Below are 22,314 nucleotides of genomic sequence, written 5' to 3' on the forward strand. Positions count from 1 at the left end.
AAACTGTACCTGCTGCAAACTAGACTGAAAAGAAACTTACATACTCTTCATAGGATAACTAAACCAAGTTGTCGCCAATCACAAATTTTCCAATTTTTTTCGATTTTTATTTGACCAAAAAACTTGATTTCACAGCAGCCCCAAATGGCAATAAAATTACCAGAAACCTTACTACCAAAACTGAAAACATCTCTCCATCTTCTTCCACGTAGCAATGTACGTGCCCTACTGTCATTCCAACACCGTTTCTTCTTTTGCATAAAACCCACTACCCATTCCCATTACGTCCCAATAGACTGTTAGTGAAAATGAATTCAATGGGTTTTGATCTAGAGAGAGCTGGACAGAAAAACAAAGATGAACGAAAACTGAAACCGAATGGTTTTTTCTTCTTCTCTCTTGCAAAAAGTTGCAGAGGAATATTTTCACTATATTGAAAGAAAGCACTAACTCTGCTTTTACATTAACTGTTGGCCTTAGCTTGGGACCACACATGCACTGCATTTCATCTTAGTCACTCATCTATCTAATTACATGGATCAACCAACACATGGCACTCATGGCCTTTTACAAAACAGAACTTTACACCTGGCATTATTTTGCACAAGTGAATACACCAATTTAAGTAATCTTATTCTAAACTTTTCAGCTTAACACTTATAATTCAACACTCCCCTTTAAGTTTTGAGCTGATTTCACACCAAGCATATCCCTGAGATAGTTGAAACGATCCTTAGCCAAAGGTTTTGTGAAGATATCTGCTACCTGTTTTTCAGTGGGACAATACACCAAATCAATGATTCCTTCTTGCAATGCATCCTTAATAAAGTGATACCTTCTATCAATGTGCTTAGTCTTTTGATGGAACACAGAATTCTTTGTGATAGCAATGGTAGATGTGTTATCACAGTGAAGAGGAGTAGCTACAGTTTGTAATTCTCCAAAATCTTCCAAAACAAACCTCAGCCATATTGCTTGAGCTGTGGCTTCTGATGCACTTATATATTCAGCCTTTGCAGTTGAGAGTGCAACATAGTTTTGCTTGACCGAAGCCCAGGAAAACACACCACTGCCAAATGAGAAAGCATATCCTGATGTGCTTTTGCTGTCTTCCAATGAACCACCCCAATCACTATCACAGAAGCCAATTAAACAAGCTTTTCTTCCTTTCACGTACTCCAAGCCATAATCCAGAGTTCCCTTGATGTATCTGAGTACTCTCTTTGCAGTTCCATAGTGTCTATTGGTAGGACAATGCATGTATCTTGCCAATAAACTAGTTGCATACATTATATCCGGCCTTGTAGCAGTGAGATATAGAAGGCTTCCCACAATGCTCCTATACATCTCATCACTCGCAAATCCACTTCCATCATCTTTAGATAACTTCTCAGTAGCTACAAGAGGAGTTGTGATAGTCTTTGCTTCATTTAAACCAAATTTACTCAGTAAAGAGCTTGCATACTTCTTCTAATTAATGAAGATACTGGAATCTGTTTGAATCACTATCATCCCAAGGAAGTGATGAAGAAGTCCTAAATCTGTCATTTCATACTTCATTTTCATATCTTCTTTGAACTCTTCTAGCATTGGTTTGCAACTACCAGTGTAGACTATATCATCTACATAGATAGAGACAATCAGGATATCTTCTCCCCTTGCTTTTATATACAGGGTTGGTTCACTCAAGCTTTTCTTGAAACCACACTGTGAGAAATAGCTGTCAATCTCTCCATACCAAGCTCTCGGAGCTTGTTTTAGACCATGGAGGGCCTTATGAAGTTTGTACTCATTTTCTTCCTTGCCTTTTACTACAAAACCTTCAGGTTGCTCAACATAGACCTCTTCTTGTAGAACTTCATTCAAGAAGGCCGATTTCACATCTAATTGATACAGTTTCCAGCTCTTTTGTGCAACCAAAGCTATTAAGGTTCTAATGGTATCCAACCTAGCAACCGGTGCATAAGTCTCATTGTAGTCCAAACCAGGCTTTTGTGCATAGCCTTTTGCAACCAGCCTTGCTTTATTCTTCAACACTGAGCCATCAAGATTTAACTTGGTTTTGTAAACCCATTTAACCCCTATAACAGGTTTTTCAGTTGGTCTGTCAACAAGCTTCCAGGTGCCATTCTTTTCAATCATAAACAGCTCATCCTCTATAGGTTTTAACCAAGACTCATCTTGTTTGGCATCCTCATACTTCTCTGGATCCATGATACACAGATTGCATTGAGCCAACACTTCATTCAGATTCCTCCACTTCAGTGGTGTATGATCAGATGCTTGATTGTGTCCTTCACTTAAGTTTGACATGCTTGTAGATTCACCTAAGATAGGTGACTTGGATTGAATTTCAGAGTCTTCAATATTAAGAGCTCTCCTAGATGGAGATAATATAGATGATGTAGGAGACAACATCATTCTGTCACTACTCTCTGTACTTATGTCACTATAAATAAAACTTCTAGTATTAAGAGATGTTGACCCTGAGTTCTCTTCCCAATTCCAGGCAGCTTCTTCATCAAATACAATGTCTCTTGACAAGAATAACTTCTTGGATAGTGGATCAAATACCCTATACCCTTTTTCACAAGTTGCATATCCCACAAATACTCTTTTGAAGCTTTTAGGTTCAAGTTTATGTCTCTGTTCACTTGGAACATGAACATAACATAGAGATCCAAATACTTTCAGGTGGGCTATTCCTGGTTTTCTATCGGAATAAGCTTCAAAAGGTGTGATGTTGTTCAAAGCCTTTGTGGGACATCGATTTAGGTTATATACAGATGTATGAACTGCTTCTGCCCAGAGAAAATATGGCATCCTCTTCTCATGCAACATAGATTTCGCCATTTCAATCACGGTTCTGTTCTTCCTCTCCACTACTCCATTTTGTTGTGGAGTATATGCAAGAGTAAGTTGTCTTTGTATTCCTTCCTTTTCACAGAACTGATCAAATTCTGATGACTTGAACTCCCATCCTCTATCACTTCTCAGAGTCTTAATCTTGAAACCACTTTGAAATTCTGCCATAGCTTTGAATTTCTTAAAACAGTTGAATGCATCAGACTTATATCTCAAGAAATAGACCCAAATCATTCTGGTAAAATCATCTATCAGCAGCATGAAATACTTATTTCCAGCAATTGACTCAGTCTTCATAGGTCCACACAAATCAACATGAATCAGTTCAAGTGGAGCAGTTGCTCTGTACACTTGATTTCTTGGAAATTCTTCTCTGTGTTGTTTACCAAATTGGCAACCTTCACAGACTCCATTGTAGTCTGCAAGCTGTGGCAAACCATGTACCATTTCCTTGTCTCTCAATTGTTTGAGACCACCAAAGTGTAAATGTCCAAGTCTCCTGTGCCAAGTCTCAGTAGAGTGAGTGACACTAGCTTTCAACACCATTTGATTCTCAGAGAACATAGTCAGTGGATAACACCTATTCACTTTCTTTTTCACTCTCATAACCAAGCATTCCAGTGATGGACCATCATACACACTGCACATTCCACCTCCAAACACCAAGAAATATCCATGCTCATCCATTTGACCAACACTGAGTAAGTTCTCCTTTAAACCGAGAAGATACATTACTTCTTTAACATACTTTCTCCCTTTATTTGTATCAAAAACCAAGAATCCCATTCCTGCAACATTCACAAGATCTCCAGTCGGCATTTGAACTTTGCCAGCTACATTTGTTCTGACCTCAAGCAAATCTACATTTCCTGTCATGTGATTGCTTCAACCACTATCTATATACCACTCTCCATTCACCTTTGGTTCTATGATTGTGCTATTTGCATAAAACAGGTTCCCTGTTACCTCTACTTGATTAGCACTGTTTGCCTTTTGCATTGATTTACCTACTGTGCACTCTCTAGCCCAGTGTCCAAACTTTTCACAGTTATATCATTTAGGTTTCCCTTTATACCTACATTCTCCAAAGTGAAACTTAGAGCATACCCTGCACTGTGGTTTTGTAACTATCTGACCCATTGACTGTGCATTATGTGCAGAATTAACAGGAAATTTCTGCTGAAACTTGGGTTTTGAACCTCATTTCTTGCCCTTATTATTCCAATTCTTCTGGAACTGAGATGAACCAGATTGACCTTCGCCCCTATTTTGCTCCTTTGAACTCACTGAGAAATATGAGAATGCTTTCCCAGTAGTATCAACAATATGTAGATCAAACCGTTGTTCTTGACTCTTTAAGATTGCAACTACTTCCTGCAAATCTACAGTCTCTAGACACTTTGTATTTTCTATAACCAAACAGATAGAATCATAAGGTTTACTAAGACTAATCAAAACCTTCTGCACAAGTCTCTCATTCGACAGAGATTCACCAAATGTTCTCATCTAATTAATTAGTTCATTCAACCTTGTAAGATAGCTAGATAAAGACTCATCATCTCGCATCCTAGCATATCACTACCATGATATTCTCCGTACAACAAATCCCATCCAATCTTAGCTGACTCGGCATTGGCGATTAGAGGGAAGATTTGATCTGAGACTGCATTCTGAATGATTCCCAAAGCCTTTGCGTCTTTCATCAAAACAGCTACCATTTCTTCATCATCCTCCGATGCTTCTCCAGCTTCATTCTTCTTCGAATTGGAGGTTGTAATCCCCTTCTCTACCAGATTCCATAACCCAAGAGATTTGAATATTGTTGCCATTTTAATTCTCCAGAACTCGTAGTTCTCACCGGAGAAAATTGGAGTCCTCACTTCAGAGCTTCCAGATCCAGACATGTTTTTGATCTGAATCGACAACCTTCACGGAGCTTCAAGAGAGCTTCGATTGAGCTCGATAACTTCACAGATTTACGCCTAGATTGTTAAATCCAACCAGGCTCTGAGGCCATGTTAGTGAAAATGAATTCAATGGGTTTTGATCTAGAGAGAGCTGGACAGAAAAACAAAGATGAACGAAAACTGAAACCGAATGGTTTTTTCTTCTTCTCTCTTGCAAAAAGTTGCTGAGGAATATTTTCACTATATTGAAAGAAACCACTAACTCTGCTTTTACATTAACTGTTGGCCTTAACTTGGGACCACACATACACTACATTTCATCTTAGTTACTCATCTATCTAATTACATGGATCAACCAACACATGGCACTCATGGCTTTTTACAAAACAGAACTTTACACTTGGCATTATTTTGCACAAGTGAATACACCAATTTAAGTAATCTTATTCTAAACTTTTCAGCTCAACACTTATAATTCAACATAGACTACCCATTTTAGCAGCATCAAAACCAAATAACCAAAAACCTCCAAACCCAATTTCATCAACCTTCGACAAAAAATTCTAAAACCACCACAGTGAACAGCTTCACCAGCTTTTACGAGACGTGGTTTGAGCAGCTCCACCACCTAGTCTACCAGCTCTCCACTTGTCCCATACCTCCCACCAACCCCGACCAACACCACCACCTCCTCCACGTTGTCCAGAAAGTCATGGCCCACTATGCCGAGTACTACCGTGTCAAGTCTCTTGCCACGGAGCGCGACACCCTCTCCGTCTTTGTTGCTCCCTGGGCCACCACCCTCGAGCGCTCCCTCTACTGGATTGGCGGCTGGCGCCCCACAACTGCCTTCCACCTTATCTACTCCGAGTCCTCCATCCACTTTGAGGCTCACAACTTCGACATCCTCCAGGGCAACGGCACCGGTGACCTCGGGGACCTCACCACCTACCAGTTCGGCCGCGTCAGCGAACTCCAATGCGAAACTGTAAGTATATAAAGTCCAATGCGAAACTTTATATATATAAAACTGTAATTATATGTAAGAGGAATGCTGAGGACTAATTTTTTAGATCAAATTTGTAAATCATGTGAATTAATAAAAAATAAGCACATTAATTATCAACAATTACGGTATATAGTTTAAAAAATATTATAGATAATCTCTCTTGTAGTATTCATATATATAAATCGCAACAATGACTAAAACTTTCTAAATTAGTTAAACCAAAAAAGGATTCTACAATATCAAGAAATTTTTCAGTATGACGGGAACATAGGTGGTACATGTTATTTTTTAAGTTATTAACTTTTTAACACACATATCCCACTATTTGTATAGTGACACGTGGTGTACCATCTCGTGTGTTGGTCACACTGAAAAATCTCTCCTACAATGTCTGCAAATAGCAATAATATTTTATTGATTTGTCAGTATAAATATCGAATTCGCACTTAATTCTTGTAATTTACAAAGGAAACTAGAAATTGTTATCAGCACTAATAATTTATTTTACACTCTTCATTCTCAAGAACGATACAGAAGATTGCATGATGACATTTTTGGACAGCTAAATAGCAGCTATTGGCGGGGTGAACAACGCAAACACTTAGTGTTCTAAATGTGATTTTGTAATATCTTTACATATGTGATTTTATAATAACTTTACATATTCTTATAAAGAAAAAATTGGAATCAACATGCGTAATGAAATGAGTAACTAGCTGCTTCATTATTTTGATGTAGGTGAAAGAGGGGAATGCGATATCGGAGCAGTTATCAGAGTGGCAAGCCGGGGCGTTTGAGATGATAGGCGCATGCACGAATCTGGATATGAATATGGGATCGTTGGTGAGTGTGTTAAAGACGGCGGATGATCTGCGGCTGAGGAAGGTGGGAAAAGTTGTGAAACTGCTGACTCCACAGCAGGCTGTGGAGGTCTTGATTGCAGCTGCCGAGTTGCAGTTTGGGGTCCGTGGTTGGCGGATGAATCAGGACCGTCGGCATGGGAATGTCTGATTTTCGGTTTTGGTAGACGGTGGTTAGTGATCGTTGGCGGAAGTAAATTGGGGTATACACTCTGGTTTGTTTGCAGTCTGGAGTACTATCAGCAGTATGTAGGTTGTTTAATGTTAAACCTTTTTGTTCAACAATATGGATAACTTTTGTGTTTTGTATCCTCCCATTAGCACCGTTGATCAATAAAGAATCGTATTTATTTTACCGTTGGATTAGGATGCTTTGAATTGCATCCTTATATATGTGGCAGAGAATTCAGCTACTTGAATCCTTTAATCATATTTTGTAGAGTGAAAATGTTATACTGATAGAGCCCCTTAGTATTATTGTTTAATGATGTTTCTTTTCACTTGTAAGCGAAAAGTTTTAAGTTTAATTTTTGCGAAAAAAAAATTTGAACTCCATCATTGCTAACTTATTGTTGCAATAAGCTCACCCTTCTCTTAAGTTCAATTCTTGCTAAAAAAGAATTTGAATACATCATTGATTGTCGTTTGTTAAAAAAAAATATTAAACATGTTTTTTAATCATATATATAGATTCTTTCTAAAAAAGATTATATATTGCTAAAAAGGAATTTGAACACATCATTGATTGTCGTTTGTTAAGAAAAATATTAAACATGTTGGACTATGGTATTTGTAAATTACATAATGTGACACTGTTTATTATTAAAGTTGCATGACCAAGACCATAACTCTCTTGGTCATGAACTATGTGCGTTATGAACTATGAGTTTAACCATAACCAAGGAGAACTCTCTTGGGTTACAGTTACATAGAAATTTCGTTTTACCATTCTTAACGGTCTCTACAGGGCCCCCACTGTTGTACGCAATGCCAGGTTTATGAGAAGCCATTGCCTCCAGATCGTACAATGCCAAAGTGTTCATCCTACATTTTGAAATATCTTATATCAGTTTCATATTCCCCACAATATCTGACAACAGAACAAAATTATGTAATTTTCGCCTTTGGCGTATAAAGGAAGCATAGGCATTGGGAGAGAAGTGCATTAGCAAGAGGTGATGAAGTTAAACTTGATTGGACGCTCTTGAAGAAATTAGGATTTCACCATAAAATCAATTAGGAATATGGAGAGTAGTCTAACTTAGTTATAAGTTCATGCAAGGTTCCTCGACTCCCTCTTTCCAAGCATGTAGGATTCATTCTCAACAGTAGGCCCCCGCCCTCACGTATGACGAATTTAACACACTTGGACAACACAATGTGTGGCCATTTGGCTTCACACGTGGGACACTGATATCATGAAGAAATTGAGGTCCCATCGTAAAACCAATTTGGCAATATGAGAATAGCCCAACTTTTTCATGCAAGTCCCTCCTCCCATTAATGTGGAATTCATTCTCAACAACTCCTTCCCTTTCTGCTAGACTTGTGAGCTCCTCTAATTACTCAACATTTTCTCTCAAACGATTATCGAAGCCACCTAAAACATGATATATTATATGGGGTTTTTTTATATAAGTCCAAAGTAATTAAAAATTTGACATATTTCAAAAGTAAAAAATCATTACATTGGCATAAAAAAAGTAAGAATGGATAAATAACACATAAATCGAAATAAGTTACCTATAAAATTGGACCTATTTCAAATTTTCCCATATTATATTTATCATTCCCATACGTGCAGAAGATATGCAGCTCTACCAATCAATTAGGGAATGATACATGGGCATAGGGCGAAACTACGTACGGACAAGGAGGGGCTGCCACCCCTCCACTCGTCGGAAATCTGCACGAAGAGTAAGAATTCCGCCCCTTTGTTCTTTTGAACTTTCCAGATTTCTAGGTTTGGTTGTGCAGCGGTGCTGCACTGGTGCGCTGATGACTGGTGTGTTTTAAATTTTGGAGAACGAAATCAGAAAAAAAAATAAATAAATAATAAAAAAAAAAAAAGTTGCAGAGTGGCGGAACTTGCAAAGAAGATGAAGGCCTATCTATGTGATGTTCCCTACACCTACACGGCGTCATTTGACAAAAGAAATTGGATTTAACTCAACCGATATTTTGTTTACCTTTTTTTTCGCTTAAAATTTGACCAACCTTTTTTTAACACTTCTGCCCCACTTACCCTTTTTTCTCTTCTGACCCCACATTTTTTATGGTTTGTTTACCCATTTATCTTTTTTTTTTCTTTATTTATTCTTGTAAGTTTTATTTTTTCCTTTTATTTTTCTTTCTCCAGGCCCCTGCCATATTTATCTCAAACAGGAAATTTAGTAAAAGGTCAATAAAATTTTTATTAATACACCATATATCCATGCTCAATTTTTATTTTAGACTTAATCAATGAAATATTTTTGTTAAATAGACATAGGTCAATGAGGAATGTTAAATGGGTTTCAAGCCCATATAAATAGCTATAAAATTACTTTTTTGCCCCAAATTAAATCATAAAAGGTTTATGATCATCTCTCTCAAAAATCCTCTTTTATGTATGTGAAGATAACCCAAATGCCTCTCTCTCTCTCTCTCTCGTTGATGAATCAATACAAGCCATGAATCCATAACTGAAACTCAAGCAATAAAAATTTCTCTCTCTCTCTCTCTCTCTCTCTCTCTCTCTCTCTCTCTCTCTCTCGTTGATATATGAATAAATACAAGCCATGAATCTATACTTGAAAGGCCATCAATAAAAATCTCTTCGGTTGTAGCAATGGGCACAAAAATATCATTGCCGCCACTAAATTTGTCGTTCGACTGTTATATCTCATCGATTTGCTACTGAATTTCATTAATCCATGGCTAATCTCATTGCATCATTGGCTCGACAAGTGGTTCTCAATCGAGTTCATAATAATAATGAGAGATTAAGAGGGGAGAGTGTTGTTGATTGAATTCACACATAAGGAAGTGATGGAGGAAGGAGAAAGAATGGACAAATTAAATCAGTTTCTTTTCAATTTGGGTCTTGTTTTTGGAACATGCAAGTTGATTTTTTTGGGTTTTTTTTCTGTTGGGTTAGAGGTTTGGGATGGAGAACGAAAGACAAATTGGTTTTCAACATGTTTTAATTGAAGCCCAAATCATATACTGCATAAAAAACAGAACCAAAAAAAGCAGACACTGCATTGCAGTGTCTAAATCAAAATGTCAAAAAAAAAAAATATAGAGTCAAGAAATGAACACTGCATTGCAGTGTCTGAATTCAAATGTAAAAATAATATAAAAACAGAACCAGGAAATTAACGAATACTACATTGTAGTGTCTGAATCCAAATCTAAAAAAATATAAAAACAGAACTAGGAAATGGACACTGCATTGCAGTGTCTGAATCCAAATGTATAAAAATAAAAATAAAAAATAAAACAAACAAAAAACCCAAGAAATAGCCACTGCATTGCAATGTGTTTGAATCCAAATGTAAAAATAATGTAAAAACTGAATCAGGAAATGAACATTGCATTGCAGTGCCTGAAATCAAATGTAAAAATCAATAGTCGCACAATGAGTGATGGAAAAAACAGAACTAGGAAATAGACACTGCAACGCAGCGTCTGAATTCAAATGTGAAAAACAAAATCAGGAAACAGACACTGCATGAATTCGTATTGTCCTATTCCAAAATATAAAAATATGAGAAAGAGTGTGTCAGTTTAAGTGGGTGACAGCTGTAGTGACAGATTTTGTAATTATTGTTTATTTTAAATGCATTTAAGTATTATAATACATAATTGACCTATTTATAATTAACATAAATATTGTTGATCTATTGTCAATATTGTAATTTTTTTATTGAATTTATACAAAATTACCCTATTTTAAACTCTCCCGTTATATTATATTTAACTTTCAGTTCAGTTCGGGATTAAATTTTACTGGTGTTAATTATAGTATTTCTTTCAGCGGTATAAAATTATTAAATTACTATTTTTCTTATCATGTAACAAGTTATCCACTTGTATACCTGGACCGACCCATTATCTTAACAAGTGATTATCGGGTTACCCAATAACGACCTAATTCGTTATCGTGTCGACCCGAAAACCCGTTAATTTTGTGTCATGTCTTGTTAGGTTAACGGATCGTATCAGAAATTGTCAGGCCTAGTTAAACTTGCACTCTTTTGAATTTTATACCCCTCCCTCGGCAAAGCCTGGCTTCGCCAGTAATCAATGTTAAATTAAAGCCAACGACTACGCCATTGAAGTAGAATTGATTCCTCTTGGTACGTGGCCCAGACAAGGGTGGACCAGGGTAAACCAAACCTAAGGACCCAGCATAAGCTCATATAGAAATCCAGCGTACGCATGGTTGTTCGGCGTCCACAGTAGGTAAAAGGCAACCCCATACAACACTGAGTAACGAACACATAAGAATCCGCAATATGATGGAACTTTTAATTTAAGACTAGATTTATAATCTCAAAACGTCTATAGACTAAACGGTCAGAAACTATTGTTTATGTTAAACATAGAATTGCTAAAACTATGACACTTATTTCTTACAAAACCTGCAGTATTTGGAACCCTGCTGAATAACTTTTGAGAGATCAAACGAGTATGTTATCCTCCAGTCAATCTAAATTTTCATTTCGCCTCCCAAACACCATGTCATTCCAGCCTTCTACACAGTTATCACCCTATTTCTTTGGACTTGATGGTCTCTCTGTATATATTTTTCACATATTTCATGCAAAACGAAGTGGAAATATCTTCGCAAATAACCAAGGAAAATTTGAACACCCATGCATGGTTCTGATTCGGCTGCACGTCAGACAAGCGTATAAAACTGCTCATAAAGGGACATCAGTTACCGTAGGATAACAGCACAATAGTTCATTGCTATTTGGATTATGTACACTTTTTTTTTCTCATAAATAACAATTCTAGGCGTGACTATGGGTCTAAGCCTTCACCAAAAACTCTAGATATACGCTAATGTTTCATAATTTACCAAGAAAAACACAGAAGAATGTCTTTTGACATCCAGATACTAATGTTAAATTGCAAGATCCGTAAAGCTCTGAACACGCAAATGAACCAAGGGAAAGCTTAATCACACAACCAGGTTATTACTGCATGCTTCTACTTGGTTATTGATAGCCTAACTAATATATAAACAGTCTTCAACAGCAACATAAGGTAATGAAGGAACACGCATACCCTATAGAACTTGCCTGCAATTGTCAAGGAAGATTCAGCCAGATCAGGACCTTGAAGGCTTGAAGCACATCACCTTCAAGGGTACACACGAAGCAAAGCAAAAGCTGATATTGCCAGGTTGTGGAAATTTTCAGGTCGACGGGCCGAGGGCCCACTCCAACAACACCGACACTGTCCCCACTTAACCACCTGCACAATCCTCAGGTGTGGGGTTTTATCACAAAAGGCCTCGGTGTTAATTAGAGAGGGGTATTTCTATTTAAAGCACTATTCTCTTCTCCCTCTGTCCGATGTGGGACTGGGGGTTCCAACACTCCCCCGCACGTGAGACCCCACTTATGGGTCACACGTGAATTTCCACACATCGGCAACCACGTGGAGCCATGTCGGGACTCACCCAATCACGCGGGGCCAATGGGGACCCACCCAAACACGTGGCATCTTTGGCCTACGTGGACAATCACACGGGGCCAATGGGGACCCACCCAATCACGTGGCAGTACGGGCCCGTCCCCTGGCTCTGATACCATGTGGAAATTTTCAGGTCGACGGGCCGAGGGCCCACTCCAACAACACCGATACTGTCCCCACTTAACCACCTGCACAATCCTCAGGTGTGGGGTTTTATCACAAAAGGCCTCGGTGTTAATTAGATAGGGGTATTTCTATTTAAAGCACTCTTCTCTTCTCCCTCTGTCCGATGTGGGACTGGGGGTTCCAACACAGGTCTATATTCTTTTTCCTCTCAAAACGATTGATAGAAAATTTAGCCAAAGCAGGAAAAAAAAAACAGTAAACTACCAGTTGAACATACACGTGAAGCATCTCCCAGCCGCAAAACAGGTACAGCACAAGTGAAAGTATGTGTAGATGAGCAGATAAATTTACATGTATGATCATGTCATATTTGGATTCACAAACTCATAAATCGCAACAACAACAATATTTTTATTTTTTAAGATAATAGTCATGGCAAGATTTACAAACATCACATAAAAACAGTTATGAAGCCTTATATATAATACCTAGTTTGAAAACAAAAGCCCACTCACTAATACGTTGTTGGGTCATAACTGGTCATGCCCTGCCCTCTGAATCCCCCGGGGTAAGTCTCTCCTATTTGGAAAACCACCATACTGGTCTTTATAGCAAGGGGTTACTAATTCCAAAAAGCAAGGTTTTAGAAAACTTTTACTTTTTCCCACTCACACCTATTTGTTTTGCACCCCTCCAAGAGTTAGTAGTTGTACGCTGGTGGAGACGAGAATCACTAGCAGTTTCTGACATTCACTTCGGATAATGCAGGAAGTTGTTTCTATTTTTTTTATTTTTTTTGTATAAATATTCTTTACATTTATGCACGTTTATCAATGCTCTGACATTGCATACATTGTAATAAGAGTTCATCCCATAGTTTGCACTCTTAGTTTAATTTATTTTGATATGCAAAAAATGAAGTTACACTTAGTAAGGCGACATAAACATCACCCCTTATAAAGTAATAAAAAAAATACAAGAAAAGAGGGGGGACATAAGCCTTACCCTTCTTAAAAAAGAAGATACGAAAAAAAAAAAAAAATAAGAGGGGACACAGAACTAAACCCCTCTAAAGTAAAACCTAATGCTAAAGATAATATACATATCCTCGCAGTCTTCCATATGAAAAGAAAACCGAAGATGTAGGATAAAAAGCACAATCTAGTCTCCTCTAAGCCTTCTTTTCATCATGGTCATACACTTTAATCATATAGCCTATCTTGTACATTGTCTAAGAATTTAAAATATGCATATCTCCATGTCTTCTTAACAATTAAAGAACCAAACACTCCCCAAAATCCTACGATGAAACCTAGTGCGGTGAAAATATACAACCAAGGAAATTCATGCTCATTGTCCACACCTTGGTTGTTCTTGCTATCTGCATCAATGTTCTTAATTGGTAGACACTCATTCGGAAGTGGAGAGCCACACAATTTTGAATTCCCCTCAAACGCAGAAGCATTGAAACTTTGGAGCTGAGTGCTTGTTGGGATTGGTCCTTCAAGATTATTGTACGAGACATTGAAAGATTTCAAGAAATTAAGGCTTGCCAATGACAGCGGGATGTTTCCAGACAAATGATTCATGGAGAGGCCCAAAGTCTCTAGATTTTTTAGATTGGATATTTGTTCTGGAATATTGCCGGAAAAGTAGTTACCACTAAGATCCAAGTTGTGGACAAGGTGTATTTGGCCAATCTCAGTAGGTATTCTACCATGAATGTGATTGAGTGATAGGTCTAATGTTGGTGGAAAGATGGACAATCTTCGCGGGTAAAATAGGTCTGCAGCGGTGAGGATTGGTAGGTCAATATAATCATCTACTTGAGTTGTGGTCGATTCATGTACCAACCTTGGTAGTCCACAAAGTTCTTGTGGAAATTCACCGGAAATTTGGTTGTTTGCCAAGCTCAAGAATAAGAGTTTGGGAAGAGTGCCCAGCGATGTAGGAATTGGCCCTGTAATCTTACTACCTGTCAAAATTAAGATCTCTACATTCTTGAGTTTTGATAACCACAAAGGCATCTGACCAGTGAACTCACAATAAAAAAAACTCAAAAATCGAAGGTTTTGGAACCGACCAAAATCAACCATGGCTTCATCAGCTGGCATTTCCTCATTTTTGAACGAATACGAAAAGAAGAGTGATTGAAGACTTTTGCAATGCATTAATATCTCCATTGCCCCAGTGATGTTGGTTAAGCCACCAAGTGAGAGAAATGACAAAGATTTCAATGCAAGAATTTCAGGTTGTATTTGTCCGCTTATATTATTTGCACTCAAACGAATAGCTTTTAGGGATTGGCATGAATAAAGGCTTGTTGGAAATGTACCAGTAAAGTGGTTTCGAACTAGGTCAAATTTACTGAGGTGACTAAGTTTCGAGAAATTGAGCATGGAGATATCTCCATCCAAGTTGTTGGCCGCCAAATGTATTTCTACAAGGTTCGTGCAATTCATCAACGATGGCGGCAAAGAACCTTCAAAATGGTTGAAATCAAGAGCCAAGAGTTTCAATTTGGAGAGCTTTCCAAAATGGAGAGGGAGCACACCAGTCAATTGGTTAAATGAGAGGTCAAGGATTGCGAGGTTGGTGAGGTTGAAAATTCTCTCACCTATGGCTCCATGGAGTGAATTGGAAGGGAATGCAATTTCTTCAAGTTTGGTGGCATTGTAGATATCTTTTGGAAGTAACCCTGAGAGGTTATTGTAACCAGCACGAAAAATTTGCAATTTTGAACACTCTCCGAGTCCAGGAGAAATGTTGCCACTAAATGCATTGCGGGAAAAATCCAACAACCTAATCAAGGGAGAAGAATGAAGACATATAGAGGATGGAATCAAACCTGAGAAGGAATTGTTGTAGACACTGAAACTAGCTAAATTTTGAGCTTGTTGAAAGAATGGTGATGGAATTGCACCATGGAAGCGATTGCTGGAAAAATCCAATGTCTGGATATGGTGGGATGGCAAAGAAAATGGCAGCTTTCCAGAAAGAAGATTAAAGCTCAAATCAAGGATCTCAAGACGATTCAAAGCCGAGAAGAATTCAATTTCAAGTGATCCGGAAAGTGAATTGTGAGAGAGATTCAAGTGGATGAGGTGTGTGAGATTTCCAAGTGATGATGATGAGGGGAAAATAGCTCCTTTGAAACCTTGGGAGGATAAGAGCAAATGGGTAACCAAACCATCCTGATTACAAGTGATGCCCTTCCAACGACAACAGTTAACCGAAGTCCAATTTAAGGGAGGAGAAGATAGCGTGGAGGCGAAGGACAGAAGAGAGCCACGCTCAGTTTGGTTGCATGCATGAACATTTGTAGAGATGATGTGAGAGAATAAAAGGATGAGAAGGAAGCCATAAGCCATTAGGTTAGGAATTAAGTTGCTCTAGCATATATGTTTCTTTACATTCGGATTCTCAAAGTTTGGGTATATATAGAGCAACTAATTGCATACATAATCCAAAGTTCTTTTCTGTCTTCTTTCTTTTAGTTTGAAAATGATGAATCATAAAGCCCGAACACGTGCGCTAGAGGCAAACATCACTACAAACTGAGAAATTGGAAAACAACCATAACCATACAGAACAAATGTTCCAAACCCCTCTATACGTTGAAGAAATGTTTCTCACTTGAAGACATTGGTTCTGAATTAAGGAGGGGCCCCATGAAAGGACCATAGCTAATGTCATACAACGACTCACTAGTACTTTGCCCTAGAAGAAGGGGAAGCACTCATCCCGTTGTTTCTACGCAGTAATTGAAAAAAAAGGTACTTTAGAGATATAATATGAATTGACACCAAAAGCTGGTTTTATAAAAAAAACAGGTACTAGTACTATCAACGTTTCATTTACGGCATGCCAAAACCTGAATTGTCTTAATTGAAATGAACCTGAACACCTCCAAGAACTTTCCTAACACCTTAAACCATAAACTTCCCCCACAAATAGGAAATCATGTTGAGAAAGAATATGACTCAACATACTTGAAGTAGACATTCAAAACACTAGTCGGCAGTGGGCAAAGGCCTAGATGCATGCTTAGATGATTACCTAGGCGGTCGAGGCAAGCGTCTAGGTAGATCTAGATGCCATTTCCTTTTTTTTTTTTAATTGGCTAGGATTTTACTGTGGTTATGGCCAGTCACCTAGAGCCTAGGCGGGGGCCAAGGTGGCCCTAAGTAAAGCCTTCTAAAAATTGTTTCAAAATTTACAACGGGCAATGTTTAGAAAATTTTCCTTAGATGAAGACAACCATGCTGAAAAGAACTAATGCCTTTCCTGTTATGTAATTGAAAAGAAAAAAGAATAGCTGCGTGCATTCCCTCCACAACAACCAACGGAATCAAGATCAGGAGCTATAGCTAGGGAATCTGTGATCAACCGCTTTAGCGGAATGCCCTTACTCGATCCAAACTTGATGATGGAATGGCTGGGCTAGGCAAGGGCTACAACACTTGGAATCAAATATGAACCAAAACTTCTGTCTTCTAGAACATTGAATTTTGGGGAGTATAGCTAAAATAGAGTGACGTCTAATTAACGATGGTTACGTAGAATTATTAAGAATATTTATCAAAGCGTCGTATACATAAAATGCTAAACATGGCCTGAGTTGACTCACAATTGTCATTCAAATATATTAAATTTTAAAATATGAACCAAAAGAACAAAATCATAAAACGTAAGAAAATCCTAAAACTAATTACCAGATTATATTAAAGTCTACGAGTTGACTCAATTGAAGAATTATAGGATTTTTACCACCTGCAAAAGCAGGGGTAAAAACACTTAAAATATTTACAAGATTTCAAGATAGTTGTAGTATAAACGACTCAAGCAATGTCGTTCTCCACATAGATTATTGAAAAAAATTTATATTTAAAACCAATTCTTAATTGCTTATTTAAAACAAAGTTTAGAAAAGATTGATTTTACGATCTAAATTAATAAAAACGAATTTAAATTACGGCAAAAGTAAAATAAACTAAAAGAAAATGGTTTTTATAAATTAAGTTGTAAAAGTACCGTTCCGCCGTCACTTTAACAATTCTACGTAGTTCTTTCAATTAGTTATGACTTATACATGCATATTTTGAAGGTTCGGTTTTCCTAAAGTATGCTCTACTTGGACCCCCAATTTAGAATGAATATCAAACATGCAATTTATTTGTGGTATTCAAATCAAATTTAAACATGCAAGATTCATTATGCTTTATAAAAACTTGTTGAAAAGCCATGCGACCCTTAAGACGTGGTATTCATCCTAAGAGAAATTACAATTATTAATCACAAGAAGCCTTCTTCAATTTCGGGAACAATCCTCCAACCAAAATTACATCATATTACTTTTCTAAATATCTTAATGGTGATTAAGCATCAAGACAATTAGATAGTTTAACTACGGTGATTAATATTTTCAAGACATGCACGCATAATATAAGCAAATTGAAAAAAAACTACATATTCTTGTTTAGGCTTGTGGTCTTACCCTAGCAAAAGAGAGTTAGTTACACATAATCACAATTGAAAAGCACAATATTATTAAGATCATAAATAGAAAACACCTTGTAAATAAACTTGAATTGTCAAAAGCTTTCAATGCCGAATTCTCCAAAGAAGTGCCTGGAGAACCCTAATACACAATACATTATATTTATAGTGCTTTATTCCTTACCATACCTAAACTAGGCTTTCTAATAAATATAGAAATCTAAGTAAAATAATAAAATAATAAATAAAAGGTTTTATATTTAAAGTCCAATTCGGACTGTAGAGAGAATCAGACTTTTGATCAACCAAATCAACTCCAATTTGGTCCCAACAGGTTTCTTTTTTACAGCTTAAGACGTTCCCAACAAATTCTCAGAAGGAACCTTTCTTAAAATATGCCATTTTGACCTTCAAAATACCTAAAACGTCTAGAAACGTCAATTGAAATATATAACAATGTATCAAAATACAACCAAAATAACCAATAAATTATAGGGAAAACTAATGAAAACAAACTTCATAATTTTAAGTTCTAATCAAGAGACACCTGATAATTTTATTTAACAATGAGGACGAGAGATAAAAATAAAAATAAATAATCTAATCCAACCCAAAGCGCGTGCAAGCGCACGCCAACCAATTCAATAGATCAAATTGAGTTTTTACACTGAGGAGTTAGAACTAAAGAGAAAACCAACGTGCGGTGCAAAAGCAGTTGTGGGAGTAGTACAATAAATGAGGAGATGGAGTAGATGAATGAAATAATCTGCACACAAATTACTTTTTAAATATTTCATTGGGAATGAAAAGGTTTAGACAGAGAGTGTGTGTTAGAGAGAGAGAGAGAGAGAGAGAGAGAGAGAGAGAGAGAGAGAGAGAGAGTCTAAAGGTAGAGAGAAGAGACTCATTCAAATTGACATCAACAAACACCAAAAATTTTCTTAGAGAGAGATTTGAGAGAAAAAAAAAAAAGATGAAACCACTCAACCACATGGCTCGTTTGGATATTTTTTTCAAATGATTAAATGCGCTCTTAGAGAAAATATTTTTAGATTCCAAAAACACTTTAAATGCTTTCTATAAGAAACACCAGTTATGTGCTTCTTCCAGGAAGAATTTTAAGTGTTTTTTCAAGATTTACTAGCATTTTTACTAAGGATTGTATCCAAAAATATTTTCACCAAAAATGTTTTTAGTCATTTTAAAAATACATTCAAACGAGCAATTAACCACTCAACCCTACACGTGGTGTAGACGCTCATCATCATGCCATGTTCAAATTATGTAATTTCTTTATTAATTTTTACTCTGACCACAACTAAAACCTAAAAGTAAAGAGAATATTAGAATAGGATCCCCTAATGAAGGCACATTTAGGGCTAATTTGGTAGTGCTGTGCTTTTTTAAAAAAATTGTTTTTATTGTGCTATGAGAATAAACAGCTGTAAAATAAAGCAGTTGAGTGTTTGGTAAAAAAAAATTTATTTTTTATAAAAGTGCTTTTAAATGTAAGGATGTTTGGTAAACTTTTATGTAAAAATATTGTGCAAACTAAGAAGTTATATCAATATTAGAGATCAGTTGGCTCAAACGCCATAAAAATATAATATTTCAAATTTTAAAATATGAACCAAAAGAGGAAAAATCTAAAACATAAGAAAATCCTCCGAACACCTATATTCATCCAAGAGAGATTTTCCACTTGAAGATGACATTAGACTTGAAGGATGGGCCACCACGAAAGGACCCGATCACCTAATTTTAGCGAATTTGCCCTAGATGAAGACAACCATATTGAAAAGAACTAATGCCCTTCCTGTTAGGTAATTGAAAAAAAAAAGAGAACAAAACATTGAATTATGGGAAAAGTATAGATAAAATACAGTGACGTCTAACGATGGTTACGCAAAAACGTTAACAAAATCAAAGTGTCGTATACAGAAAATGCTAAACAAAATCAAAGTGTCGAAAGGACCCGATCACCTAATTTTAGCGAATTTGCCCTAGATGAAGACAACCATATTGAAAAGAACTAATGCCCTTCCTGTTAGGTAATTGAAATAAAAGAGAACAAAAACATTGAATTATGGGGAAAAGTATAGATAAAATACAGTGACGTCTAACGATGGTTACGCAAAAACGTTAACAAAATCAAAGTGTCGTATACAGAAAATGCTAAACATGACCTAAGTACGAGGAAATCTGAATTTGACAATACACATCATCGATAATATTATGAATTTGAATGCAAAGGTAAAAATCAGAAATGGAATAGCTTGAATTGGATGACTGAAACCCCAGAATTTCAGTTACAACCATCTCCAATTATTTTGACGGTGAAAATGAGTGATATGAGAGAGAATTTATAAATTAAATTTTTTTTATAAATAAAATAAAAACCTAACACGAAAATATGTGAATAGTTAAATGCTGATGTGTACCAAGTACTAGGACTTTGATTAAAAACTGAAATTCAACAAGGTTTCAGTCATAGAAAATTGGTGATTAGGAATCGAAATCTAATTTCCCCATATGATTCTCTATAATTTTTTTGCTGTGCATAATGGACAAATCCAAAGGTGCTTTGGTATGGTATCATTCTGGATATAGATGAACGCTGCCGCCATGAGAAACAGGAGGAACAAAAAATCGCAAAGAATTTTCTACATTTTATATAATTTGGTGCGGAAAAACTACGGGAGCTTCCGATCTCATATAAATTTGAATCGGATGGAATTATAAAGATTAAGGAATGCATACAATTTTCTGAATTTTTTTAGTGTTTGGTGAATTCTAATTGCATTTACTTTACTGCCAGTCAAGTTTCATGATTTGCTAACCTGTGCAATCGAAGATGCAAAACTGGTTATTGAATTTCAGGACAAGAAAAAGGAAAAGCAAAGGATTTTACATCCATTGTTCTAAATGTTACGCAATGGAGTTATATTTTCTACCGTAAGAATACTTTTCTTTGGAATATAACATTGACATGTTTTACATAGAGTCTGTGTTTTTTTGGAGATTGATTGAGTTGAGATGTGCATTTTTTAGATTCATATAATTGAAAATGGATTAGAGAATGAGAACCTGCAGCAGGGCGGGAGCAATTTTTCTAGTATTATCTAGTTTGAAAAGAAATGCTCACTCACTAATATGTTTTGTGTCGTAATACGTCGTCCTTGTGTGCTCTCTGAATTCGCCGGGGTAAGCCTCTCCTATTTAGAAAACCACTATACGGGTTTGTGATGAGTCGATATTATACCATATATTTTACCCTAGATGATTGTATCAAAGTTTCAGAATTTTCTACCAAGCCGTTTGAACGTGGCGAAGAAAAGAAGACTCAATGCGCAGCTTTCCCAGATTGACGTTTCTGGACATTTTGGGTATTTTGAAGGTCAAGATGGCATATTTTGAGGAAGATTACTTCTGAGGATTTGTAGGGGATGTTTTCAGCTTTCAAAAAGACCTTTTGAGACAAAATCGAAGTTGATTTGATCGGTCAAAAGTCTGATTTTCTGAGAAGTCCGAATTTCAGTTCAAATAGGAAACCTTTTATTTCTTATGTATCTTATTCTATTATGTTTCCTAGTTTTTAGAAGACCTTTTCTAAATAAAATTTTATTTTGTAGTACTATAAATAAGGCTTTTTAGCCTTTAGAATAGGTACGCATCAATTTGGGAAAAATCAGCTAGGCTTTAACGTTTTGTATTTCAAGGTGTTTTCTATCCTTTTTCTATTTCAATAAAATTCCTTTTGTTTTATGGTTGTTCGTAATGCCTTGAGCCTTAGCATGAATATGTAGTTTTAATTAATTGCTTATGATATTATACATGCACACTTTGAATTATTAATCACTGTGTTTAAACTATCTCTATATCTTAATGCTTAGATACCATTATAATGTTTAGATAAGTAATCGGATACAATTCTATTAGAATGCCACTGGAGGATTGAGTATTGCTTCTTGTGATTAATAGTTGTAATTTCACTTAGGGCGAATGCCACTTCTTAGGGGTTGCATGATTTTTCAAAGGATTTTCACAAAGCATAATGAGTCATGCATGTTTATATTTGATTTGAATACCACAGATGGATTGTATATTTGATATACATTCTAGCTTGAATAACACAAATAGAATATGCATAAGGAAAACCTAACCTTCAAAGATGCATGTGTAATTCATAAGTAATTGGTAAAACTACATAGGATTGTTAAGATAACGGTAAAACCCTAGTACTTTCTCACTTTGAATTCTAAAAATTGTTTCCTTTTTCCTTCTTTAAATTGCAGATTTAGTTAACTTTTTTATTTTATTTCGTTTTTTCTAAATTTAGGTAATTAAATCAACATTT

The 22,314-nt window shown here is 36.3% G+C and overlaps 1 protein-coding gene and 1 pseudogene across 2 annotated transcripts; one reads left to right on the forward strand and one right to left on the reverse strand.

Annotated features, from left to right (window-relative positions):
• Window positions 1–5,143: 5,143 nt before the first annotated feature.
• LOC137714588 (protein ZW2-like) lies at window positions 5,144–7,118 on the forward strand. Its single transcript, XM_088690206.1, has 3 exons — window positions 5,144–5,191; window positions 5,275–5,760; window positions 6,520–7,118. Exons 1-3 carry the CDS (start codon window positions 5,144–5,146, stop codon window positions 6,790–6,792), a joined length of 807 nt encoding a protein of 268 aa, XP_088546332.1. The 3' UTR covers window positions 6,793–7,118.
• A 6,463-nt stretch (window positions 7,119–13,581) lies between these two features.
• LOC137742800 (receptor-like protein 2 pseudogene) lies at window positions 13,582–15,997 on the reverse strand (annotated as a pseudogene). Its single transcript, XR_015960483.1, has one exon. The product of XR_015960483.1 is annotated as a receptor-like protein 2 pseudogene (transcript).
• Between the last annotated feature and the right edge of the window lie 6,317 nt (window positions 15,998–22,314).

The sequence above is a fragment of the Pyrus communis genome, chromosome 3 (genome assembly GCF_041283825.1).
Source record: "Pyrus communis isolate YQ-2024b chromosome 3, ASM4128382v1, whole genome shotgun sequence".
NCBI lineage: Eukaryota > Viridiplantae > Streptophyta > Magnoliopsida > Rosales > Rosaceae > Pyrus > Pyrus communis.

Coding starts and splice junctions, on each gene's coding strand:
- LOC137714588 (XM_088690206.1), top strand. CDS start 5,144: ATGGCTTTTTACAAAACAGAACTTTACACTTGGCATTATTTTGCACAA. Junction 5,192..5,274: donor CTTGGCATTATTTTGCACAA/GTGAATACACCA, acceptor CCATTTTAGCAG/CATCAAAACCAAATAACCAA. Junction 5,761..6,519: donor GCGAACTCCAATGCGAAACT/GTAAGTATATAA, acceptor ATTTTGATGTAG/GTGAAAGAGGGGAATGCGAT.